The sequence below is a fragment of the Neolamprologus multifasciatus genome, chromosome 4, assembly GCF_963576455.1.
Source record: "Neolamprologus multifasciatus chromosome 4, fNeoMul1.2, whole genome shotgun sequence".
Taxonomy (NCBI): Eukaryota; Metazoa; Chordata; class Actinopteri; order Cichliformes; family Cichlidae; genus Neolamprologus; species Neolamprologus multifasciatus.
This window is the reverse complement of record NC_140442.1, coordinates 12196818-12223049: the sequence shown is the minus strand read 5'-3', so window position 1 is coordinate 12223049 and position 26232 is coordinate 12196818. Positions and strand designations below refer to the sequence as shown.

General features: G+C 40.5%; 2 protein-coding genes across 4 annotated transcripts in view; both read right to left on the bottom strand.

The window, feature by feature from the left end:
• kcnt2b (potassium sodium-activated channel subfamily T member 2b) overlaps positions 1-20842 on the bottom strand; it is a 47932-nt gene extending 27090 nt beyond the window's left edge. For all 3 annotated transcript variants that reach the window (XR_014873580.1, XM_085155793.1, XM_085155794.1), the window contains exons 1-6: positions 19227-20842; positions 3986-4065; positions 3160-3262; positions 2845-2907; positions 2067-2115; positions 1620-1679 (exon numbers count right to left, since the gene is read on the bottom strand). Coding sequence is in view for 2 of the 3 variants with exons in the window: in XM_085155793.1 (XP_085011919.1) it covers positions 1620-1679; positions 2067-2115; positions 2845-2907; positions 3160-3262; positions 3986-4065; positions 19227-19315 (444 nt within the window). In the remaining variant the exon portion in view is untranslated. The remainder of the gene's footprint in view (positions 1-1619; positions 1680-2066; positions 2116-2844; positions 2908-3159; positions 3263-3985; positions 4066-19226) is intronic.
• Positions 20843-21063: 221 nt separating this feature from the next.
• Positions 21064-26150, bottom strand: qtrt1 (queuine tRNA-ribosyltransferase 1). The gene is made up of 9 exons (XM_085155811.1): positions 25746-26150; positions 25558-25626; positions 25307-25445; positions 24999-25193; positions 23301-23439; positions 22924-22999; positions 22716-22825; positions 22332-22416; positions 21064-21595 (listed from the first exon to the last, which is right to left on the bottom strand). Exons 1-9 carry the CDS (start codon positions 26022-26024, stop codon positions 21443-21445), a joined length of 1245 nt encoding a protein of 414 aa, XP_085011937.1. The 5' UTR covers positions 26025-26150; the 3' UTR covers positions 21064-21442.
• Positions 26151-26232: the final 82 nt, after the last annotated feature.

Genomic DNA, 26232 nt, shown 5'->3' with positions numbered 1-26232 from the left:
CAAAAAATGTAAATTTATTAGAGTGTACCCAGAAAATCTGCTTTTGTTTCTCTAAAAGAGATTCCTGTTTCAGGGACTGCCCTAAACAGCAATGACATAAAAAAAATTAATAAAAAAAAAAAACGAGTGGTGGTGAAAAAGACTTCTCCTTCGATAGGTCACATTAACTCACCAGAAATGACTACAACTCAGAATTTGAAACAAACAAACAAACAAACAACTGAGCAGGAGATGAGGTTTGCTGCTTCCAGCTGGTGATTCTTGGTTTGTTTTATACCTGCAGATGTCAGACAGCAGCAGGGTACATCCGTGCACATTTCCAAGGTGAGAGTTGTGCCAATTAATGCATGTTGCACAACAGCGGTAATTTAATTAATTACTCATTGCTCAATTATACCATAAATGGAAACTACTCAATCTACCAAACAGGTATAGCATTAGTTCAAGCAGGGCATGACGTCACTGAGGAGGTAGATCAGGTGGTCTACTAATTGGAAGGTTGCTGGTTTGATCTGCTCACAATGCATTCATAAGAGTATGAATTTACTTCAATAGAATTCAAATTAGTTTGATTTATATAGTGCCAAATCACAACAACAGTTGCCTCAAGGCACTTTATACTGTAAGGTAAAGAGTCTAAAATAACAGAAAGAAAACCCCAACAATCAGGCGCCCCCCTATGAGGCAGCACTTGGCAACAGTGGAAAAGAAAAACTCCCTGTAAACAGGAAGAAACCTCCAGCAGAGTCAGGCTCAGGGAGGTGCAGCAAATGATTGGGGTTGAAGGGAGGGGGACACACTGTGGAGGACAGACACAGCTTAATAATAACGAATGATTAAATGCAGAGTGATGTAAAATGTGCAAAAGAGTCCTTGCATAAACATTTGTATAAATGGGTCAGTGAGACAAGTTATATAAAGTGCTTCAAGCGTTCAAGTAGTAGTAGTAGTAGTAGCATAGAAAACAGTTCATTTACCATATTATTTTCTACATCCGGGGAATATCTCATATAGGGTGCCACGCCATAGTTGCTGTTCATCTGAAAGCCACTTTGCAACCCACCTCCAATCACAGATCCTCCTTTCATGTTGCTTCTGACTGTGACTATGTGACTGTGACTTTTAGCAAATGGACATTGACTACATGGAGTTTTTTCCCCCACCTTAGCATTTAGGGGCAGCAGGAAAGCTCCCAAAGCAGAGCTGTGGCACCCAAATAAAATTACAGCAGGTGTAAATAATATTCTGTTGAGAACATTTTATCAATTGAGATAATCTTGTTTAATCCACTAAAGAGATTTTAGATGCCAAAGAAGGTCACAGTTTGTAAGCTTCAGCTTCATTTAAAAAAAAAAAACCTCTAACCTGATCGATAACACATCACATGGTGTCAATGCTCACAGCACATAATGTTGTTGTTTTTACTAAATGAGGTCATGAGGAGCATTAATGTAAAAATGATCTATGGTTGAAAGACATAATGCCATCACTTCAACTTTAATAGCACAGCAGAAGTGTCCAGTGGACAGTCACCACCATCAAGCATCAGAAATCCATGCAAATCCCCCACATACACCACCACAAACAGGCTGGCCAACGGGGTCGTGTGAGTGGCTCACCTTGTAGCTGAGATACACGAGTAACATAGTTTCCGAAAAGCTGATGAAAGCCACAAGCACCTGCAAAAACAGAGAGCGAGAGAGAGAGTAATGTGGAGAAACAGACAGAGGGAGAGCAGACACAGAAATTAGGAGTCGCAGAGATGGGGAGCGTGGGTGGAATCAGTGGGTGTGCTGATGTTTGAGCTTCAGAAGGAACAGGTTTAAGTGAAGCAAGAGACAGCCTGGTGTCTGATGTACATTTATATGTATGTGTGGGTAACCACATTGTAACTGTAAATATATGTCAAGTAAGAATGAGCTGAAATAATGTGACCTAAATTTAATTGGCAAATAAGCCGATAAAGCAAACGCAGATATTTTGACTTCTGCGCATTCGTGCATGCAGAAGAAGAGACACAAAAATGGAGGCCTTGTTTACATGGGAATGTTACAGATGTATCTAACCTGCAGTGCCCACAGCGGTAGAGGTCTGTCAACCCAGATGATCAGCTTCCTGCAGAGGTGGAAAAAAAAGGGAAGAATGCAAAGTGGAGGAGACAGATGTCACAAAGAAAAGCGAAAAAACAGGCAGACAATGTTAAAATTAAACTAGACTAATTAAACTGTGCTGATGATACTGTATAATCATCATAACTGGATAATTATCATATTGTAAGAGGTTAAAGGAAAGTAACCCCCCACTCCCCCCCAGAGGGAAAAATAAAAGAACCTGGGCTTAAGGCTGCTTGGCACGATGCTACAAGTCTACTGCCTGGAGCAGGAGGTGGCCCATCCCTTTCCTGAGCTCACTGAGTCAGGCTCCTTATTCATTTGGCGCCAGAGCTTAGCCAATGTCATCAGCCACCAATTAGATCAATAGGTCCCTGAGCAGGAGACAGGGCAAGGCCCCAGGTCCAAACACACCTCCTGGATTCTCTCTCTGCTCCTGTATATTAGATACTCTGTCTTCACTAGATCACTGTTGATTAGGCTGCACAGGCACTGCGTGCATATTATGTTGGCAGGTAATCCATACAGCTGAATCGTGATAAACGAAGGTGGATCAGTAATGTTTAATTTCAACATTGTGGATTGCATCGGTTAAGCGAAGTTGCATTGATTGCATTATACAACATTTCCGGCCGGAGAGCTGGTGTCGTGGATCACAGAATCCCGAGATGGTTTCATGGTCATATTCTGCAGGCTAAAACCATCACTACTAATTAAAGCCTTGCATGCTTACCAGTCAAACTCACTCCATGGATGGGATGACGTGTTTTGTTTGGTGCAGTTAACTCCGCTCACACTGCAGGGGGTAAAACCACATGAACAGCATGAATAAGACATCTTCATCCCAGCAGCTTTCATCAAAACTGGACCGAGCCACTAAATGGTTCAGTTTCCAGACTTGTTTTTCTCTCCCTCCATAAAGTTACGGGATACTTTATACACACACACATACACACTGCTGTCCCCTCTATTGACTTGTTGCTTTTGCTCCTGCTATCAGAGAATCTTTTTTATCCAGTTGAGCCATCGTTCACGCCATATTGCTCACCAGTCCTGTCTTTGCTCTTGCGGGTTGTCCAGCAGGACTCGGACGATGTAGAGGAGGCAGCTCAGCACTTTTAGAGAAAAGTTGAACATTCGCACTCGCAGACCTGCAGTTCAAAAAAGAAATAGCCAGCGAGTCAAAGACAACACCAATACGGCAGAATTTATGAAGATACAATTTATTCAATGCTATCAATATCCTTGATGCATGATTTAAAAATGTGACACAGAATAAAGCTCTGCAGGGTTCTTTTAAGCAGTGCAGTGCTCTTTGAATCTGTTATGATTAAAGCTTCAATGAAGACATGACACAAATTCTTAAGAAATAAATCCTCTGGGCAACTAGGAGTATTTCATATACCACTAATTATCACTACCAGAAAGCTTGAAAGTCCTTCTGAAAGTTGATTCAATCTGATCTTTTCAATGTGCATTTCTGGCCAGGACTAACAATACTTGGCCTAATGTAGCTGAAGTGCACGCGTGTAGTATATTGCCTAACTAGTAAACAACCCCTTGATAATTCACAATAAGCCAATTACCTCCCCCCCAAAAAGCAACTTGTGTAATCAGTAGAAATATTAATATTACTGTACACCATCCTTGTAAATGAGCACACTGATAATCAAACCCGCTACACAGACATTTAAGCAGGCACAGAGAGTGGACAAGTTGAATAACTGGTGATGAAATGTGGAGCAAGAATGGCAGCACACCACACATTAAAACTGAACCAGTTGTTCAGCTGAACAACTGGTTTAGAAAAGAAGACAGCAGACAAGAAATTCACTCAACCAGGGAAAGCGCGATCCCGAACACGAGCAACTTACTGGATCTTTGGTTTTTGATGAAGAACAGCTTGAGGCGCTCCTTAAAAGTGTTCTCGTTCACATAAAACTCCACCTGCACCCTGAGAGAGGTGATGGAGAGATTGGCAGAGTCAGTAATAGGCAAATGGAGATAACAACAGCACAAGAGAACCCAGAGGAAAAGTACTAGGAAACTGCTTCAGGTGACTGAGGAAATAAAATAGCTGGAGTCAAGTCATGAGACAGAAGAGAGGAAGCGAGTGAAGTGCTATGAGATAAAACAGGGTAAAGGTGATGAAGAAAAACAACACAATTGAACAAATTCGACATAGAAAGGGTGATAATGATTATGTGACCACGGAAAAGTATGTAAATAAGATGCTGTGGACTGCTGCATTAAAGACTAATGGGTTTTGGAGGAAATGGTGTTCCTGCTTGTCCGCCTGCCCATAGGCCCAGACAGCTGCAGTCACTCTCGTTATCTCCACTGATTAAATATAGAGCAACAAATTACTTCCCTCTGATGTTTCTGCTGAACATGGGAGGCCATAATTACTGCTCTTTCTCCCTTTTCATTCTGGCACCCTCCTGTTAGAGGGGCCCGCACGCACACACATTACTGTACACACATGGCCCTGAAACACACACCTGCAACTGGGTCATTAGTATTATTAGACCATTCATGTGGCCATCTGACATGGATTCTTGTGGAGAGATATGATGAAGAGCCACTCTTCAGACAGCTCTTACATGTGTACAGACACATAATCAGGCACTGTCACACACAGACTGTATTTCCTGTCTGACCACCTCGGGGGAGAATTCTCAGTAGCTCCCCTTTCATCCTATGGAGGGAAGAGTGGATGACTCAGGTCGAGGATAAAAACGCCAGGCCCGGCACGCCGGTGGTCTCACACAACACAGGCAGATGAAAGAGAGGCAGAACAACTGCGGTCTATTCTCCTGTCTGCAGGAAGAGGAAGAGGTGACGGCAGTCGTGGCGGTGGTTGAAGAGGTGGTGGGGGAGCCTTCCCGTGGTTCCAGAGTGACGTTATACCACCATGAAGTGCACACAAATCAAGATAAAACTACACACTTTCCCAGCAAGGGGGGGCGGGGGGGGGGTGTAATTGTCGTCTCTGTTACTATGGCAACGCAGAATTCAGTGTCTTTTTCCTTGCCTCTCTTATGAGCACATGTGAACAAACACACACTTGTGGAAAGTGTTCAGCCACCGGAGCTGATGGCCCCGCTGCAACTTGTTGACGGTTCCCTGCGCTCTGAGCAGATTGCTGACAATAATGCTTTCACACACATGATGAAAAACACACAAAAATAATAGAAATCCAGATGAGCACGGGCTCGCGAAAGCCCAGAGATGTGCAACGGCACCTTATTGTTTGCAATATGGATACCGTCTCCCCCTGTAGAGTCAAACTCAGTGTAGTTAGTTAATTAAACTTTAGTCAACAGTTAGTTTTACAAATTATAACATGTTTACTCTTCATTAGTAATGTTACAATTTACGATATTATGTAGTGAGAGTTCAACACTGTGTATTTTTTAATGATTACAATGCTATTGTAGTTTTCTAGTAAAGGTTTTACTGTATTATAAATGTATCCTGTCTAACTCCTCAAAGGTGGACACTTGGGCACGACACTGTTGGCATCGTATTTCAATTTACTGGGTCCACTTGAGCATCAAAGTCTTTTTCCTAAACCCAAGACAAGTTGTTTTAGTTTGTAAATCTAAATGGTGAGTGAAAATGAAACTAATTAAAAAAAAAGTAAAGTAAAAAAAAAAAAGTACATTAACTGCTATCTAGAATTGTATGATGTAACTGCTGCCTCCACCCATTAGCTAACTTACATTCTCTTTAAAACTCTGGGAGATGCGTGTTGTCATGATAAAAAGTACCCTAACTCCATATTTTGGACAAAAATGAAAGAACCAATCTGGATAAAAATATGTAACCAGTATATTATTTTTTTTGTCCTGTGATTGGCAGTGACTGGAAAAACAATCCAAAGCTCAGCAAGTAACTAATAGCTAGTAAAGAAATGCACATTTATATTTAATGGCTACTATAAAGTGTTGGACTGGATAATTCAGCTGTAAATGTGTTTATTGACAATAAAAGTCATTCTATTCTACAATAACCTTATTTGTAGTTAAAGTTTTATATCCAGTGTCAGGTCACATTACTTTGCACTTTGCCATCTTTTAAGGGTGACTTTTAGTATTTCCAGTTAACTTTTTTTTTAAAAACTGTGTGGCATTCATGTTACTGTTACTCAGCTAGTGTTGGCAGGTCTGGTGGACCCACTGCATTATCATGTTATATCAATACACCCCTTAACAACAATTTATGTAAAACAAACAAACAAAAAACCTAACAGATGTTTCTTTTATTAGTGGTTAATATTTGGAATTTGCCTCAGTTAGATAACATTTATGAATAAAAGTGCTGTTCATTTTTTATTATTATTATTATTGATAAAATGTATTAGAAACTGAAAAAATAATCCTGACCTAACCATCCTAACAGGTAGGAAAAAAATGTATTGATCTTGAACAAGTATAATTAAAGGAAGGGTTCTCAACACTACTGAAGTTTATTTCTTTGAAATAAATTAGAAGTGAATCAAGTTCATGCCATATTACATATTAGTCCCAACAATGAATAAATGATAAATACTGATCGATAAGTAACAACTCAGGCAAAGCTATTTATTTATTGTGTCCCACCGCCAATTTGCAGCTGGGACAAAGCGTGACAAACTACAGATGGTTTCTGCAGACATACAGCAGGGCATGTAGAAGGAGGACAGAGTGTGGACAAAGGTACACGGAATCGGTGTAGTCCCGAAAACCACACGTGTAGTGTCGATGTGTGTGTGTAAAGTCATTGAAAGAGTTTTATTTTATATGTTTGTCACAGGAAATGAGCCAAAAACAAGAAGTCTGAGGTTCAAAATGGTAATAAATTGTGTCATTTTTCCTTTTGGTAAACAATGAAAACAGGTTTATCAGACCTAAACATCAGACACGAGTTAATTAAAATTGGTCAAACAGCATCTAAGACACTTTTTGCATTGCTTTCATATTTAAAAAGTAACCTTTCTGATTATGTCTAAAACTACATTATATTCTAGTAAACATCAGCTCCTCTTACACTCTTTTTTTTTTTTTTTTTTTTTTTTTTTTTTTACCTCTTACACTCTTGAGTGGAGCTTCTTTTGAAAAGCTCCACTGTGCCAAGTTCCTGGTTATCATCCTCATAACAAAAAAGGTAAACACTAAAATGTTTACTTTCCCTTGAACTTATCTGGCCTTTTACAACCACATACATCTCAGGCTGCACTTTAAGATCTGACGGTGACAGTGTTTTTCTCTCCTGCACCAAAACATTTTTATCGCCTGTTTGTTCTCATCTTAGGACAATTTAGGTGACATACGTTCTTAAATCCTGCCATCTGAGTATTTATTCATTCCAGAAAGTCCTCAAAGCCTCTTCATATTTTGTGAGACGAGAAGAGGATAATTTCAGAGGTCATTCTAGCCTTGATGTATTTCTCTAAGCAGAAGCTTTTCCACTTGAGTGTACAATAGAGGATGAAAAGTAAAGTGGAAATATAGCCCAATAAAGACTTGAGCCGTAGGATAGATTGAAAGTCGGGAACTTTAATCTAAGGGGAAGGTGGAGGAGAAAAACATATTAAAAACTCATAAAGAGCATTATTTCAAAACAAAAGACAAGCAATCACATCACGATGATACCCCTGGGCAATAGCCTCGTTCCCGCCCCAAGGCCTTCTAAAAAAGTGAAATGAAAATAAACGATTAGATAATTGTGGGGGAAAACTGGTTTGGCTCATGTTGTGCAGAAAATAACATATGTCACTGAACTGGGGAACAGCGAGATTCATCACGAGGGAGAAACTCCCATAGAGGTCCTCTCCTCTCACTCTCTGCTCTGACGCTCCTTCAATAACGTTGATTGATCAAGCGAATTATTTACAACCAGCGAAAATTATCTTTTGGAGTTTAGCAAAGTAAAACTAACAGCTTTAACAGCTGGAAACAAGAGCACGTGACTAAAGAAGCATAACAAAAACGAGCCTGGAGAGATTTCACATTTGCATGGACGTGTGTGACGGGGAGGCAGAGGGAGAAAGGGAGGACTGAAACACAGACAGATAAATGTGGTTAAACAGACGCAGACAGATGGACAGACAGACAGAAGGGGACATGCGGAGGAGGATCTCTGAGAAACACAGAGAGAGAGAGAGAGAAAGAGAGCTGAACCTCGTTCGCCTGCTGCTTCCACCCATGCCTGAGCTCCATAATGACACAGCATTGGCCGTCTAATGACACAGTGGAAGAGACTAAAGAAACCCAAATCTATGCGCACAAAGCAGCACAACATAGGCTCATTACGACCTCCACACTAAAACTCTGAAATAACAGTCATACCAGCGACAGAGAACAAGCAGGAAAATAAAGTAATCGAGGCAAAGATTCTATCAGGGAAATCAAAGCTTGTTATGTTTAATGAATGAAAAGATGATGTCTTTGGAAAATTAAATCCAAAGAAAATATTCAAATGTGCTTTAATACACGAGAGAGGGAGTTTTTCATTGGAATACACATAAAAAAATTACACTAGCTGCTTGCAATGAAAGTCAATAACATATGATGACATTTATACACTCGTCCGACACTTTATTAGGTACACCATGATAGTAACTGTTTGAAACTCCTTTTGTCTTAATTCTTCCCAGCACAGATTCAGCAAGATGCTGGAAACATTCATCCAATATTTATTCCCATATTGACATGTAGCACCACACAACTGCTGCACATCCATGATTAGAATCTCCCGTTCTACTACCATACACTGTGCATTTACCCATTGCAACACATCCCAAAGGTGGTCTGTTGGATTGAGCTCTGGTGACTGTAGAGGCTGTTACCAATTAGAGATGATTTCCTGTTATACTGTTGGAATAACATGTCATAATGTGGTCATAATTCATTCAGACCTGAAAACGTTTTTCCAATTTTGATGACCACTTTTGTGAATTGGAGCTTCGGGTTCCTGTTCTTAGCTGAAAGCCTGGCACTGGGTGTGGTCTTATGCTGTTGTAGCCCATATGCTTCAGTGTGTTGTGCATTCAGAGATGCTGCTCTGTATACTTTGGTTTTAAATTGTGTGTATTTGAGTTACAATCGCCCTTCTATCACCTCAAAGCTGTCTGGCTTTTCTCCTCTGACCTCTGGCAACAATAAGGTATTTTCACCCAGAGCATTGTGCCTCGCAGGATATTATCTCTATTTTAGACTCATTCTCTGTAAATCCTAGAGATGGTTGTGTAGGAACTTCCCCATAAATCAGCAGTTTCTGAACTCTTTATAACAGCTTACCTCGCACCAAAAAACTTGCCACATTCAAAGTTACTTAAATTGACTTTCTTTGGATATTAGCAGGCTGTCTTGAGCATGCCTAAAGGCCTCAGTAGATTAAGATGTTGTCATGTGATTGGCTGATTATATGTGTGTATAGAATGCACATCTACCTCATATAAAGTTAGTCTTACAGTAAAACATCGGACAGTATCAAGGATTGGAGTACTCTGCCAGGCATTTTAAAGAAGAAAAACTCCATTGCTGCATTTATTATCTGGATGGGGAATCGCCCAGACTGGAAGTTACTAGAATATTGGAAACATCACCAAGGCTACATGAAACAGCTGGAGAATAGACGAGCTGATGCCGCTACATTGCAAGCCCCAATCCGAGCAGCAGAGAGGAAACATCCACCTGCTGATGTGACCGACCAACGCTCGGCTGGAAAATCTGTTTGAAAACTCAGACAGGACGACAGCAACTATTTGCTCCTCTTGTCACATGCCAACATGCCCCGAGCATGGCATGAGGCAACTGTATGCTAGAGCTGCCTGTAGTGTATGTTTAGCTTTGGCTAATTTCAGTTGTTTGTTCAGTCCCTACACAATGAAAAAAAAGTCAGACTAAAGGGCTGCCCTTTGTCAGAGATTCTGCTCATAATCCTTTATTGACAGAATTTCAAATAAGTAAGCAAATAATGTTTACTTAAAATGACTGAAAACTAAGTGACACCAGGATGATAAGTAGTACAGTGGATTGTGCTTCGGATTAAAAAAGAAAGTATAGATTTCAGTTTTGCAAAAATAAAGCTCTAAGAAATCCCCAGGAAGACTCCAGACAGTTAGATATGCTAGTAGGATGATGGTTAAAGCTGCACCTAAATATTAAAAAAGCCAAACATCCCAGCATCTCAACAAGCTGCTGAGTTTTGCAGAAGAGATTTGAAACATCAGGAGTCCCATTTTCCTGCTTAAAAAAGGTTAAATAAGTATAAAAAGGAAAGAGCTTTCCAGAACAATGAGAGCTCATGCTGGGATAACATGGGTTATCTCATGTTGTGGAGTCCCACCAGACTGAGAACAAGCTGTCATTAAAGCAATGGGTGGAAGGGTGGAAACTAGATATTCTGTAGTTCACAGACTTTTTTTTTTCCACAGTCAAATTTTTCCTCAAATTGTCAAGCTGATGTTCCAGCGATTATAATCAGTCTTATTATACCACATTTTTTCTCCCTACTGTAAGGACTATGGCTACCAGCGCACACGAGAGACTGTGAGTCACACCTTTTCACAGCAGACTCCGATCTGCGCATGAATTAAATGAGTAAATAATGACCATTTTCAATGGCAGTGATAATACTCCTGCTAAGTTAATAATTTTTATGTACACGAATGAATAAAAACCTTTTGTATTTTACAGGCCTGTAAGAGGAGAGAGCCCGTGGACACTTGTGCCAGTCGGTTTGAGTTAATCCAGCTTCGGCTGCTCCGTCCTCGTGTCACAGCAGGGATGCTCGGGTGTGTTATTGATGGCTCAGTTCTACTTAGTGGAGGTGCTGCTTTTATGCATGCTGCCGTAGTTAGTGGGACGCTAAAGAGAACCGAGCCATTGTTAATTCCACCTGTGCTTTCCCTACTGTGATAAGCCAAGATGTCTGCTGGGTAAAAGGTCAGTGATGGCTTTTTTTCCCCTTTTTCTTTGGAACTGGGTTTTTCAATCCAGTCCAATTCAATTTAGCTTTACTGGCATAAGCATAATTCGACACATGATGGCTAAAAAAAACCAAATAAGCTGCTAAACTACAGGTGCACCTGCTGATTACTTTACCTGAACAACTCTCGGTAAAAACACTTTACAAAGATTACAGGTTGTGCATCCATTCAGGCCACAGATGCATCCTTTAATTACACCTTTTTTTTCTCCATGAGGTGTTTAATAAATACAGTTGCTTTACTTTGATCAGTCCAAATTGAGTCAATCAGATAAAACTACAGTGCTAAGCAAAGAGTAAATGATCGTCCTGGCAGACAATTAATAGTCCTGAAGCACTTCCAAACGCAGGTGACATTTATACAGATCAGCCAAAACATCAAAGCCTCCAAAAAAGCTCTGACCTGTTGGGCAATAGATGAGGAACCTCTGGGGGTGTCCCGTGGTGTCTGGCACAGACACGCTGGCAACAGATCCTCCAGACTGTGCTTGTGTTTCATAGCACAGCAACACGACTGGCTTGATATTTACAGGCTTGGCTGTTATGCAGGTTTTTGGGGGCAAGTGCGGGCCATAACAGCCATCATTGCACATTTATTTTCCCATACAATTGAAGAGGTTTAAAACTGTCAATTCATCCCTCAAACCTCTAAGACGTACAGAAGAAGTGCTACAATCAATAAAATGCTTTTAATCTCTAAAAGGAGGAGAGCAGCGCACACATACAGCGTAAAAGTTTTTAAGGAAGGTGTTCTCATTGATTGAAAGAAACGTGCTTAAACATATTTGATGTTTATTATTTGGTTTCTTGATTGGGTTAATGGCTAAACGGGAGATTTTGTAATCATAAAGCACACAGACGATGAATGAGAAGACAACGAGAAACAAATAGATTGCGCATTTTACAAGAGGCGAGGTGTACTCTGCTTCTGCTCCAACCAATGGCTGGTGTGACAGCCTGTCCCTGACCCAGATATGCAGCCATTACATGTGTTTGACAATTTTGAAGTGAGGTGAAAAAGAATACAGAAGAGATCGGAATGAGAATATGTGTCCATATCTTTGCTAAATGAAAATCCATTTCTTGTGGTTAAAAGTTTTTTTTTTTTCTCTAAGACCTCAATGCAAGAGATGGCACCGACTGAGGAGTGACTTAAAAGATGCAGCCGTTTCCTTTTTGCCCCTTTTTCTAAATACCAAACCAAAATCAATTTCACTGTTGTGAAATTGATTTTACCACTCCAATGAACAAAAAGCTACGCTTTAATTATCACACAATTATGACCGAGGTTTTAAAAGTGCTGTCTTTTTATTGTTTGTTTTTCACTCTGTAACTGAGGGGGGAAAGAATCCACACATGTCAGTGCCATGACTGATTCTGCAAGTAGATATTTGCCTGGACAAAGAACAGCAGGAGCAAAGGGGCCATCGTTTACAAGAAATGTGCAAGGTATTTTAAAGCATACTGACAATAAGAAAATAGCACTGGAGTTTTTGGTCTGAACCATATCCTGAGCAAACTCTGGTTTCCCACTGATTAAAATTTGCCACATATTATCTGTATGCATGATTCAGCCATCATCCACCACTGCTTCCTAGTGTAGTCATCTTACCTCACCCTTTTCTGAAATTATCATCTGCTGCTTATTGCTTAAAGGATCTGCTGACACATAGATGCAGTCTGTTTTGTTCACCTGAAGGAAGAACAGAACATGATGGTTCATTTTAAAGGTTGAATTTAGAGAAATGCACCTCCTCTGCCTTGGCAATATTTCCTCACTAAAAAAAAGAAAAAAAAAAGAGAGACATTAATTTCTCTTATCATGAAACAAAATATAGGCTGAATTGATGCAAGTCATTAAAAATCACGCAACGCCATCCTATCTCCCAAGTCTCTTAAGATTACTTTAGTTTCAGATATGCTCAGACATTTAGCATTTGATTATGTCAACATAAGATATTCATCTTTTTTATTGCCAAATAACCACTTTGAAGATGACGTGAGATGCAAAGAAGAGTGAAACATGAGAGGAATCATCTCTCTTCACTGTCCCTGGTGTCCCTGGGGCTTCTTGGATTTCAAAGATAACTCCTGAGGTGTATTAAGCTAACATAGTTTGGGAATAAGGGAGCTTCAATCAGTGGACAACTGCGTTTGTGATCTCCCACAATAGTGTAGCACAGCTGGCTGCCCCCACTCTGATGCCATGGGACCTTCCAGCAACATCCAAACACGGCAAGAGCCCAGAAGCGGTCAGGCACACGCTAGTCAGCTCTATGGCTGTGTTAGCATCCACAGCAGGAAGGCACTTAAGTGTTGACAGCGCTCATCTAAAAGTGAAAGGCTGGTTAGGGAATTCAATGTTGTGGTTACTAAGCCCCAGCGGTGGGGAAAAAATAAAATCAAATAAAAACAAATAACCATGAATCTAGATGACCATAAGAGAAACTGCCATCATTTTCTTTCTATAGTGTTAAAAAATGCATATCAAATACAATAAACCAGAGCAGAAACTGCCTCTGTAATTACTATATGATTACTATTACTATCTTACTATATTACTTTTACATCTAGGGAAAATTGGTTTTGAGGTTTAGCTGACTGTGAGTTTCTTTTTATAAGCATCTATAGATCCAAAACTGCTTTCATTTTAATATGACAGTGTAATATTTGAAGGTGTGAGAGGGGATTTTTGAAGGAGAATAACGATTAGAAATGAATTTGAAATTAACCACTAATAGGCAGATCTTGAACCTCCTTTTGCCTTCAGAGCTGCCTTAATTCTTCATGGCACACATTCAACAAGATGCTGGATGTGTTGCTCTGAGAGTTTGGTCTATATTGGCTCAATAGCCTCACACAGCTGCTGCAGATTTGTTGGCTGCACATCCATGATGTGAATGTCGTGTTTCACCACATCCCAGAGGTGCTCTGTTAGACTGAGCATTGGTGACTGTGGAAGCCATTTAAGTACAGTGACCTCAATGTCACGTTCAAGAAACCATTTTGATGGTTTAGCGACATGACACCTTACCCTGCTTGAAGCAGCCATTAGATGAAGGCCAGACTGTAATCAGAAAAGGGAACCAACAGCCTGAAACTGTTGATAGAAGGCAACATACATACATTTTTAAATGTTCTTTGCACCAAGACTCATCAGAACAGGTAAAGTATTTTTCATTTTCTGTTGACAACTTTGGTGAGCCAGTAGGAATTGGGTCACTCATTTCTTGTTCTCAGCTGCCGGGAGTGCCATCCAGTGTGGTCTTCTGCTGCTTTAGCCCATTTAGGTTTTAATCCAGAGATGCTCTTCTGCTGAAGATTCTCAAAGGTTCAGCAGTTTTGGAGATACTCAGACCAGGCCAATAGGCACCAACAATAATACCACATTCAAAGTATGTGTGTGTGTATATATGTATCCCCATCATATCATTGGAGAGTCTGTTTCCAAAGATTTTGCAAAAAAATTGCCAAATCTTCTCTGCCAATGGAAAACAGCTTATTATACTATTATCTCTTCTTTTGTGTCATTTATTGGATTGGATGATTGAAGTCTGGAGAAACAAGGCATATTGGTAATTTAACAATTTCTTCATTTAAGAAACAGAGGCCTCAGTAGCACGTGGACGAATCATACACAGCCACAACAGCCTGGCACCGCCTTCTCATGCTGCTCACCAGCTTGGTCACACACTGATGTGGGATGGCATCCCATTCTTTAAAGAGCATTGTTCCAAGTCAGCCAGTGTGGGTATGTTGGTCATTCTGGCATGAACAGCATGCCCAAGCTGATCCCACAACTGTTCAGAGTGATTGAAGTCAGACCTCCACGGAGGCCTTTCCATCCTCTCCACTCCAAATTCTAGAGGTAGTTTCTAATAAATCCCGCTCAGTGTTTTATCAGTAAAGCTGCAACTTGGTGTTGAGGAACACCAGCTTGAAGCTGACACTAACTGACCGCTGTACCAGAATCCATGCTGACAGGTTCTGTATATATACATACATATATGCACACACACATATATATGCGGGGTTGCTACAGTAACAAAAAAGAAACTAAAATGTGACTGTGATAAACTATGACACTGCAACTAAAATGAAATGTCTCTCACTCTGCCTTAGGTAACGTCTTCCCTGTTGTGTAGACAGCCTTGTCACAAAGAGAGCAGTGGCTCATGTTCAAAATATTGTTTCCAGCAGAATTATGCTCAGACCGCATATACACCCTGCTTTTCCCCCAATCATACCCCGTCATTTTTTCTAAAATCGTTCTGTGTTTGTACCACATGCAACCCATCCTGTTCTCCTATATTAATTAGAGTGTCATTTATGGAACACCTTTTTAATTAATAGAAAGAGGCATTCATGAGACCTGATGCTTTAGTTTTATTAGCTCACTTCACTTTATGTTCCAAGCTTTCCATTAACAATTCAGACCCCCGCCCCCCTCTTCTCCCACTCACCCCACCAATTACTTTCCATTAACAAAGTGTTTCTAAGTTCACTTTACATATTTTCTAGAAATAAATGTGCAGACACGTACAGGATTCATAAACGAGGCGATGAGTTGTGCCTGCTCCCTCTTCACCTCTTTTCTCTCATCCAGGCATACATTTGATAGATATCACTTTTTCAAGTGACTGTTTATCATAAAAGCCATCTATTGCCAAGAAGCTGCTTTATGTCAATTCTGGCCTGCGAGATACCCGTGATGCATAATACATCTCTGATTCCACAGTTCTGGACAGAGATAGTCATCAGCTTTATAATCTGAGTTATGAAAGATATGAATGAACCTTACAGGGGCTCTAAAAGACACACTAAAGGACTCTGGAATCCACCTTAGTGCCAAATCAAAGGACAGTAAAACTAACTGGAACATGAATATTGACAGTATTGATGGATCATGCGCCACGTTGGCCTTACTAGATTAAGACTTGACAGGAAGAATTAAGAGAGAAGAAAGGGGAATAGGGACACGGGGAGAAAGGAGAGCAGACTGAGACGGAGATTAAGCGAGAGAAGATGTGGAGGCGACAGCCAATAAGAAATTGTTTTAAGGACAAAAGCCTGTCATTTGTATGGTAATCCTGGACTCAGACATAAGCTCCCACTGAGGATTTCTATTGTGGAGCAGAGGAGACTGTTGTATTTAATTCACCTTTAACAAAATAATTAAGTGTAATAGTTATGTGTGCTTCTGTGCTGGCCATTTTAGCAACTTTGAGGAAAAAACATGTTGCTCTGCAATACAGCAAAATGTACTTTCAAAATGTATAAAATATGTCAGAATAATAATGCATATCATTTTGGGTGAAAGAATCATAGCCTTTTGTAAATCTTTGATTAGTGCTAACAACCATGCCATGAATTAATCAGTTACAGGACTCAATATCAAATTAATTTCAAGCAAAAACCAGACAGCTCCTTACTCTGGCAAAATCCTTACCAGCCTGCAAAAGATCTGTATTTAATTGTTTAGTCATCTGGCATTTCCTCTAAACAGAAGCCTCTGACTCGCTGCCAAAAAATATAAATGGTAACCATATAAACAGAAGAGTGGCAATAAAATGTTTCTGCGTCTTCGCTCCCGACACAAATGACAAAATGACCCACATTTAATTATTGATCAGTCACCAGAAATAATCTTGATTTAGGTTTTGGAGTTATGGGAGCGACAGAGCTAACAATAATTGGCTGCCGCAACCAAAATTTCAACAGCCTATTCAACCCTAGTCAAATTCTGTCTTGGACTTAATTCTTATCCCGTTTTATTAACTGCTTGTTCCAATTTGAGGAAAGAAAATGCAGCCACTGCTGAATTGTCGAGACAAAATCTGATGTTTGCAGTTTAAGCCGAACATGAAGCGAACTGAAGGACCAGCAGGGGTAGACAAAAAAGGAGTCATGCACCACACGGATAAATGTATAGTCAGAAAGATCAGATCCCTGTGTGTGAAATAAATTATTAAATCAATTCCCATCTTTAAAAGCCTGCTAGAAATTCTTAACTTAAAGACCTTTTGTTGGCTACGGTAAAATCTATTCGACTGAGTTACAGGAGCAGTCTGGGGGGTGGCTGCAAGGTATTGAAGGCACTTCAATCAGAAACGAGAGGGATGGTGGAAATGTGAAATGAGGGAGATGTATGGACACACACAAATGCACACACGCAAACACACACTTAGAGCGACGCAAACAGAAGAGAGGAGTACAGGGAAAGGCCAGCGGAGGGTGACAGAAGAGGGATTAAAGGGCTCAGTAACGCACGTTTTTCCAGAGCACACTGTACCATATGTGTCAAGGAGATAAGTTATGCATACACACACTAACATTTTGATGTGAGAAAATATGTTGGAGTTAGGGGATGTAGTCATACTGTACAGAGCTATCTGTGCACCTGAGCCCAAGGGAAGTGTCTGCTTATTTATTTGGGGGTGTTTGTGCAGACTAAGGCTACTTCTATAGATTTCTGGCCTACAGCAAGAAAACTCTGTGTGATTTAGCTGTAATGAAGCTTAATGTCACCATCAATCATATTTCTCACTTTGCTCCCAACGAGGAACTGAGATCAGCATGCTGACCCCTCCACTCGACTGCTCTTTCATTTTCATTTGTGTAAGTCGGCGTGCGGACGCTAAGAGAAATCTATGAAGCGTGGCAAAAACAGACATTGGAGGTATTTTTTGTTTACAAAAGCTCATTATCTAGGCAGTGGGTAAACAGCTACTGCTTGTGTGTGTGCCAGACACTAGAGCTCTGACAAATGACAAAATAACATGCACAGTACACACACCATTAATCAGTACCTGTCTGTCTTCCAAGGCACTTAAAGGATATTCCTGAAACACCAATCAACATCATGTGTTTGCGGGTTATTACAGCACATCTGTGGCACCAGCATACACAGAGTCCTCTCCAACTGTCTCAGCAGCCCTTCCAACCAAATTATTCACATCCACACTTCAGCTGTGTATTAATTTGGCTTTTGAAAGATTCATTTTAGTTAAATTACCTACTGCATTGTCATTGGATGTTTTGTCCCCCCCCCCCCCCCCTCCTATAGAAGATGAGGTATCTGACCTATAAAAGGGTCCTCTCATGTCTCATAGACTTCTAAGAAACAAGCATCATAACCTCTCTAATCTGGTGACTGAGGTCACACTGCACTGAAACATTTGTCCTGGGGCAATGGCTGACAAATTACAGAAGGCTGGGAGCAGAGAGAACAGGCCTTTTTAGACTTTTTAGCTGTTCAGAATAAGAGCCCCTAAGAGGTCAGGGCCACAGAAGACCAAACATACAAGTTATAAATCCAGGCAATGCTTAAATATTGACCGATCGCGTCCTCTGCGTTTTTAATAACAACTTTCCCCAATAATCTGATTTGAAACACCCACACAAGCCCACACGTAAGGGTTTTTGGGCCTCAATTCCACATAGCAACAAGAAATACAGGCACGATGGAGGTTAAGCTTTTCCATTAGCCAGCATAATGAAATTGTAGAATTAAGCAATGCATATCCTATATAGCACATCAAATCTAATGGAGAGTAAGCAAAGGTTAATTGCTAGTTACTGAGGGAGACCATTTGAAACTGCTTACCCAGGTGGCAGATGTTTCACTGTAAATCTCAGAAACGAGGGCTTTAGGGAATACATAAAAAGGGAATAGCCCAGTGTAGGCATTCCTTGCTGTAACTGTTCTTTAATTCTTCTCATTTGAATTCAATAGAAAGGATTTTTTGTAACACTTTATATGTGTAGATTTGCACAAACGCGCCTCTTGCACGAAAAGAAAAAAAACAACTTAAGATTAAGGTGTCTTTTAAAATATGTTTTCTTTTATGCTTTCATATTGCCTGTATTGTCTTAACAGTATTATCACCAGTCGCCTCTGCGCACACAGGGAGACGAGAAAACCTGTTGCAGCAGCGCCCTTTAAACAGAACTGCAAAGCTGACCATAAAATTCTCCGAGACATTCATGCACCTGATCTGTTGAGATCAGAGTGATTTGATGGCGGTGCAAAAGAAATTAGTACTTTCTAGACACAGTGATATAAGGTTCTGATGTTGTACTGATGCGCAACGGATTCGGTGCGCCGTGCGTAAACGCTACAAGCAGCTGCATTCATACCTGTCGTCGCTCTGCCAGTCCCCGAGCAACAGGTCTCGGAACCGGTACCGAGGGGGCAGCGGGAGCACCTCCTTCTCCAGTTCGACCATGGTCCCCCTCCTCAAAACCCAGAGACAGAGACAAATACCACCGCAAACCGCACCTCCACAGCGAGGAGGTGATCTCCTCCAAAACCAACTCAGTTCCTCTTCCTTCTGCTATTCAGAACATAAATCAGTAACGAACACATTGATACACCTCATGGTACCGTATTCGTCCTTCTTCAGAAAAAAAAAGAAAAAACATCTCTCTTCTCTGCCACCCGTCACAATGCAGCTCTACTTTTCTTCACACTGAGGCAACAGGTCGAAGATGTTCATCCGTCGGTGGGTAGGGGTGGCTCCACTTTTCTGTGACAGCTGGAGAGCAACTGGTTGTCTCTCTTTAACACCAGCATCCTCCCTGCCTGAGCTCCACATGGACGCACTGACTGCAAATGTGTAAAGAAACGTCGAGGAGAAGCTGTTGCCACTTTCCTCCCCTCCCCTTAGTCTAACCAAAATAAACATCGACAAAAACTGTGATTTTAATATTATTTTCAATTAGCAATAAGCTCGCTCTCCGTCCACATCTGCTCTACACTGTGAACGATAATGATCTCTGTAACCCACGATAATAATAATTAAACTGTTACACATACGCACACGTGATGCCCAGAAATATCTACTGCACTGTAGAGACCAGCGCGGATCTCAGTCGTGAGTCTATTTCGGCGCTATAGTTTTCCACATTTTTCTTCAGTATTATTCTTTTCATAAATATCAGCTGTTGGTGGTTTTCAATCAGGAGACGTGTTTGTCATGTTGGGAATTGCTTTGCTTTAAAAATACATGAGAGCAATTTATTTAGTGCAAGGCTTTGGTCGTACATATTCATTTCCAGACACTTAACACGATTCTGCACGGCTTACCAAATGAGCTCTGAGTGCTGCTGCTCTCTTACTATGTATACATATGCTAAGTGTATTCAAAATACCCAATCAAAGCAGAAGATACAAAAAAAAACAAAAACAAAAAAAACCCACACAATTAATCACAGACTTTAAATAAATAAATAAAATGGAAATCCAGGCCACCATTTGAATTCTGCATCCTCCCTTAATGGACATAATCAATACACATATGTAATTAAGGGAATAAAAACTTGCAAACTTACCGCTTTACAGTTTCAATTAGTACTCAAACATCTGTGCTATATATTAGTCGGTCACAAGTCACCTCTCAGGGGTTTAATCTTGTAGAAACTCTTGGTCACAACTGAAGAGGTGATGAAATTCAAATACGGTGCTTAAGAGGTCTGTTGACCCAAAGCCGCAGACAACAGGTGTTATTCAAATTACCTTTCATGGATTAATATTGATAAAGCAGCCCCTCCGTGGGCTCCACACAAAACCAAAACGTCAAAAGGTTTACTGCCATCTGAGGTTGATTTGATCGATGTTGTGCTTGGATTGTAAGCATGTTGGCGTCAGTGCGTTTGTCCACTCAAATGACTCATCTAAATGTAAATGACTGTTATTTTGCGCTTCCAGACAGATTAACTTTATCCCCAATTAGGAAACTTGCACAAACATATTCAGTTTGTGCAAGTTGCACAAGTTTGTGCAGTAGTTGCATCCATTTCGCCCTCTGGTGGCCAATCAGGAAGCAATCTTCATCTTTGCAAACAGCTGACAACAATTTGTCTGTTAAAATTAAAGTTAAAAACTGAGAATATATACACGTCGACTATTACTGCCTTTGGTAAAAAGGAAAAAGGTACCTCTGTAATACACTTGGCCATTAAAACATTAAAGAGGTTGACAGGAAGGCAAAAATATTTAATTTCAAGTGGGTGAGCCTGGCTGTGTAGCCATGGTAACAACACAAAACTGTCTGCGGATATCAGAGGAAATAGTTCATGTGTTTCAAACCTCATTTAAACTGCATTCAGTCTAACATTACCATAATGTGTACTCTGAGGACAATCTGCAGAGGCTGCGTAAAGCAGCCTGTTGCAAGGGGCAATTGGGCTTTATTCCAGTAGATCAAAAGCCATTCTCCTCACCGCCAACAAAACAAGCAATTCATATACAAATACAGACAACGAGTAGAAAACAATCAGCCATAAAAAAAGTCATTTAAAACAATATAAAATCTGTCAGTTGAGATGAATAGCAAACAGTCATCTCCCAGCTTCTAGTCCAAAGTCACGTTAACAGAAGCTAAAGCATCCACAGCCCAGCTGGGGTACTGGTCACCAGAAGGAAACAGTCGCTGCATGAACATCCGTATGAACTCAGGGAAGCGGCCTTCCACAATGCTCTCTCTCACAGAGCGCATCAGCGTGAGCTGCAAAGACAAATGATTGATGAACTGAGGAAAAATAATGCGATTATTATTGATCTGCAGTGGGAAATGATCTTTTGCTGTGCACAAGGTCAGCTACAGGTCAGTGTCCTCTGAGGCAGTATGTTAATGTTTTGCAGCGATCCATTAAAAAGTTAATGAGGCATTAAACTCTGGATCAAACATAGAGTGGCCGTCCGATGGTCAACCATCACTCTTGGACACTCCAGAACCACCATACAAGTGGCTTAAAAAGAAAAAATAAAGAACCAGCAAACAAATAGGATGCGTAATCGATTGGATTGTATTGGTTACGATTTCCAAACACCCATTTTGGCGACACATCTGTAAGAATATTTGGCTTTTTGTGCTTCTGATTATGTCAAAACAACAAAACGAGTTGTGTCCCTGCCATACAAACCATACTGAAGGATTTAATAGCCATCACTGAGAGAAGGCTATCGTCATGTCACATAAATTTGAAAAGATAGACATTTTTCCTCATATTTCTGCCAGAGAAATTCAACTTTCAAACATACTGTGAAAAATATGTCGCACCTCAGGCTTATTGACTGAAGATGGCAGATACAGGAGAATAATAAACTGATTAATCGTCAGATTTATTCCATGCATGTGCCTGTTTAGTATGTCGCCTGCTTTGAAGCACATGAGAAAACTGTCAGAATAAAATAAAGAAACCTGTACTTTGTCAGTCATAGAAGATTTTGCTCGAACTGACCTGGTAGGCAATGTTGTGGATAGTGATGTGATGCATGGCTGCAGTGTCACTCTTAAACAGAGCATGCAGGTAAGCTCGACTGTGCCTGAAAGAGGAAATGCAGACAGACAGATAGACAGATTTTGAGCTTCCTCCTTTCACAGAACACTCAGCTTTTGTCTGCAGGACATTTTAGACCAAGTGATGCCAAAGGACTTATTTTTGCTAGTCTTCAAAGATATGTTATTATCTAGATTTCATTTTCTCAAAATAAATAAATATAAAATGAAAACAGGTAGAATAAGAGCCAGCTGGCTAAATGGGCTGTTCTAGGGCACTAAAAAGAACTTTCTAGGCTGTCAATTTCTCTCACAGTATAGAAAATGCTTTGGCAAACTGACTTACTTCTTGCAGGTAGGACACTGGCAGTCTGGGTCTATGGGCTGGAAATCTTTGGCATACTGCTTATGTTTCACTTGGAGAGTTCCCCAGGGCACCAAGGCAGAGCCAAACCTCTGAGAGAAAAGAACCATGACTGTCAGAACAGAATGAAATACATCTGAAGTCAGTTGTGGATCCTAATGCAATTTCTCAGAAGGTAAAGACGAATTACCGCAGTGCGTGTTGGGAAAACGCAGTCAAACATATCACATCCCAGGGCGACGCATACCACCAGATCCACAGCATACCTACAACACATGACCATGTGAATTTATTACGTGGTTAAATGTACCACAGCTAATATTCAATTACATTTTATTTAATCACCACAACCGTCGCCTCAAGGCACTTTATGTGGTAAGGTAGACCCTGCAATATTACATACAGAGAAAAACCCAACAATCATATGACCCCCTATGAGTAAGCACTTTGGCGACAGTGGGAAGGAAAAACTCCCTTTTAACAGGAAGAAACCTCCAGCAGAACCAGGCTCAGGAGGTAAACAACCAGGTTCTCATGATGGATTTCAGTGAAAACCAGTAAACATACCCTACACCCATGAGATAGCGGGGTTTTTCCCGAGGCAGGTGATCAGTGCTTAGTGTCACCATCCGCCAGAAGTCATCCTTCTCTTCTCCTCCACTCAGTCCGCCAATGGCAAAACCAGGAACATCACGCTTAGTCATTTCTACAGGAAGAAGAAACAATATCTTAAGTGAAAGTCTGATCCCTTATCTTGAATTCTGATGTCCTTTCCAAACTGCATGGCCCTTTAAATAACTCGGATTAGTTCCTCACCACGCCCTGATATCTTTGATTCACATATGCTTCCTCAATAGACTGAAACATGTAAACTTTCTAGTTAATGCTGCCACTTTTCCATTTACTGAAATAAGTGTAAGAGGAAAGAGTGATCAAGGCATTTTAGCATGTTTTCAGCCTCCATAAATAAGATGAAATTATTCAGCTTGATTTTCAAAATCGGTACATGAAGAAAGTGAAAAAGCAACATTAGTTAATGGAGACCCACTCATATTAATTGCCTGTTAATTTTGACCAGTATCAGCACATTATAGATCTAGTGGTCATCAGCACAAGGTCATGTATGTACATGGAAAAAAAGAAAAAAAAATCCAGTAAGTGCCTCTCACCTGAGCTCCTTAGAAGCAACAGATTTCCTTGTAAAAAACAAAAAAACAACAACAAAAAAAAACTTGGTATGTGTTATGAAGCTATTCCAAAAGAAATGTTTTCCCAGTTTTTAGGTTCTTAAAGTACATATTGGTGGATACACTGTTTTTAAGACATTAGACAATTTGACAAAGAATAAATCATGGCTAGAAAATGGTATCAAAATTTAGGTAAATATATTTGCTGTAACTTGTTTTGACCAGACACCCATCTCGTGTATTAATATAACCCTGTGCAGTTTACACAAATGTGCTTTTTTGATGTTTTCTCCAGTGAATTATGAGAAAAAATAAAAAACCCAGGGTACCAAGATTAACTTGATTAACAAAAATATTAACAAGATAAACTGGTGACGCTGTGGTCTTGAAACTGTTATGTCTCTCTGATATTGATGCTCAAACGCAGGTTATAAAAAAACAAGCTGAAAAAAGATGAGATTTGATTTTGACTTCTGACATTTGAATGGGTGTAAAATATATATATTTTTTTAAAACACAGCCCAAGTGTGGTTTTTCAGTGGGGGAATTTAATGTGACTATATTCTGCATTTAAGTTATTTCAGCTCTAAAATGCTGGAAAAATACAGTGAATAGTGCCACAAAAAGTGCCAAATTTTAGCCCACCCCACGTATGTCTAATATGGCTTTGTTTTCTACGAGAAGCTGTAACTCAGCACATATCCTCTGCAGCACATGTAGCAGAGGGCACATCAGCTGAGCAGACAGTGGTGAGGATGCATCAGCATCTTCACATTTCACTGATAGTTTGTGATAAACAAAACTAATAATTCCCCCACTTTAACCTAACTTACATACTGTCTGAATATATAAGATAGTACCATCAAAAAGCAAGAACATTTCCCTGTGTGCTTTTCTTCCAGCATGCCTGCCAATTTTAGATCAATCCGATCACAAACGGGGGATCTTAAAGGACTTAATAGTCAAATTTCAGCCTTTATATCAATGTGTGTTTGTAAAGCACATCAGCCAAAATATATTTATCATTAAAGGAATCTCAGTGTCAGCATCAGCCTCTGTTTGTTTTTTGTTTTTTTACCATCTAGACAGGCCTTGCGCAGCTCTGCATTCAATCCTCCCTGAATGATGGCAAAGAGGTTTTGTTTGTCTCGATTTTTATTGGCTGCTATACAGCGGTCCAGCCAGCGAACGGATCTATGCATGGCCTCTTCTACCCGTGGTCCTGTCACAGTACTGCTGACCACGTCATCCAGCTGCATCATGATGTCTGACCCTGGAAGAACACAAAGAAACATGGATGTGCTGTCCGTCAGCCACAGAAATACTGACGAAAGCTCAGAGTATCTGCTGGTTAATGCTGAGTCAGTTATTTTACTCCTTGCTGACCCAGACTGTTCTGTATGCTGATAGACTTCTCAGGACTTAGTAAGATTTCTTTGCCGTCGTAGGGGGACCTGAACTTGACTCCTTCCTCCGTAACTTCGGAGAGCTCGACGAGAGACACCATCTGAAACCCTCCACTGTCCTGTGAGCAAAGAAAAAGAAACGCGTGGTTTTTAAGACAAAGGTTTCCAGTCACATGTTGTACTTTTATTTGTCATCCACGTATGACAAATAAAATGTGAAGGTAAACTCACAGTTAAAAGATTTCTCTTCCAGTTCATGAACCCATGCAAACCATTGGCTTTCTCAATCAAATCGGGACCCTTTAGGTAGCAGAAAAAACATTTACACAAGAAAACTGACATGAAATCGTCAACAAATGGTTTATGCCCAGTAAAACACGAGATAAAAATTAAATTTGCGTTATAGCAAACCTGCATACCGGTCTCATTCCAAGGTGGTATGTGTTTCCAAGGCAAATCCGACATCCCAGGTCTTCCAGCTGATCCACAGTGATTCCCTTCAGGGTCCCCTGAGTCCCGACGGGCATGAAAACCGGGGTGCTAACGGTGCTATGCGGCAGTATTAGATCACAGGCTCTCGCTTTAGTTACTGGGCATTCAGCAACAATTCGCAAAGAGAGAGGAGACAAAGCTTTCTTTAGGGACATGTTGTTCTCTATAGTTTCTGTATTAGCCCCACACTCTATGGGGGCAGCCATGTTTTACCGATCACGTGACATGAACGGACCTCCAACTGACAATCCTGACGACCAATTAGAAATTAATTATCTGATTCGAGCGTTAGGACGTCCAATCAAAACGAATTTTGGTGAAGCGGCAGCAACATTAGCCAATAAACCGCTTTTATTTGTGCAAGGGAGGCGGGGCTATAGTAACCGGCACCGATAGGATGTCATCTTCTGTGAC

Coding starts and splice junctions, on each gene's coding strand:
- qtrt1 (XM_085155811.1), bottom strand. CDS start 26,024: ATGGCTGCCCCCATAGAGTGTGGGGCTAATACAGAAACTATAGAGAAC. Junction 25,446..25,557: donor GGAAGAGAAATCTTTTAACT/GTGAGTTTACCT, acceptor CTTTGCTCACAG/GACAGTGGAGGGTTTCAGAT. Junction 23,000..23,300: donor CGCTATCTCATGGGTGTAGG/GTATGTTTACTG, acceptor CATGTGTTGTAG/GTATGCTGTGGATCTGGTGG.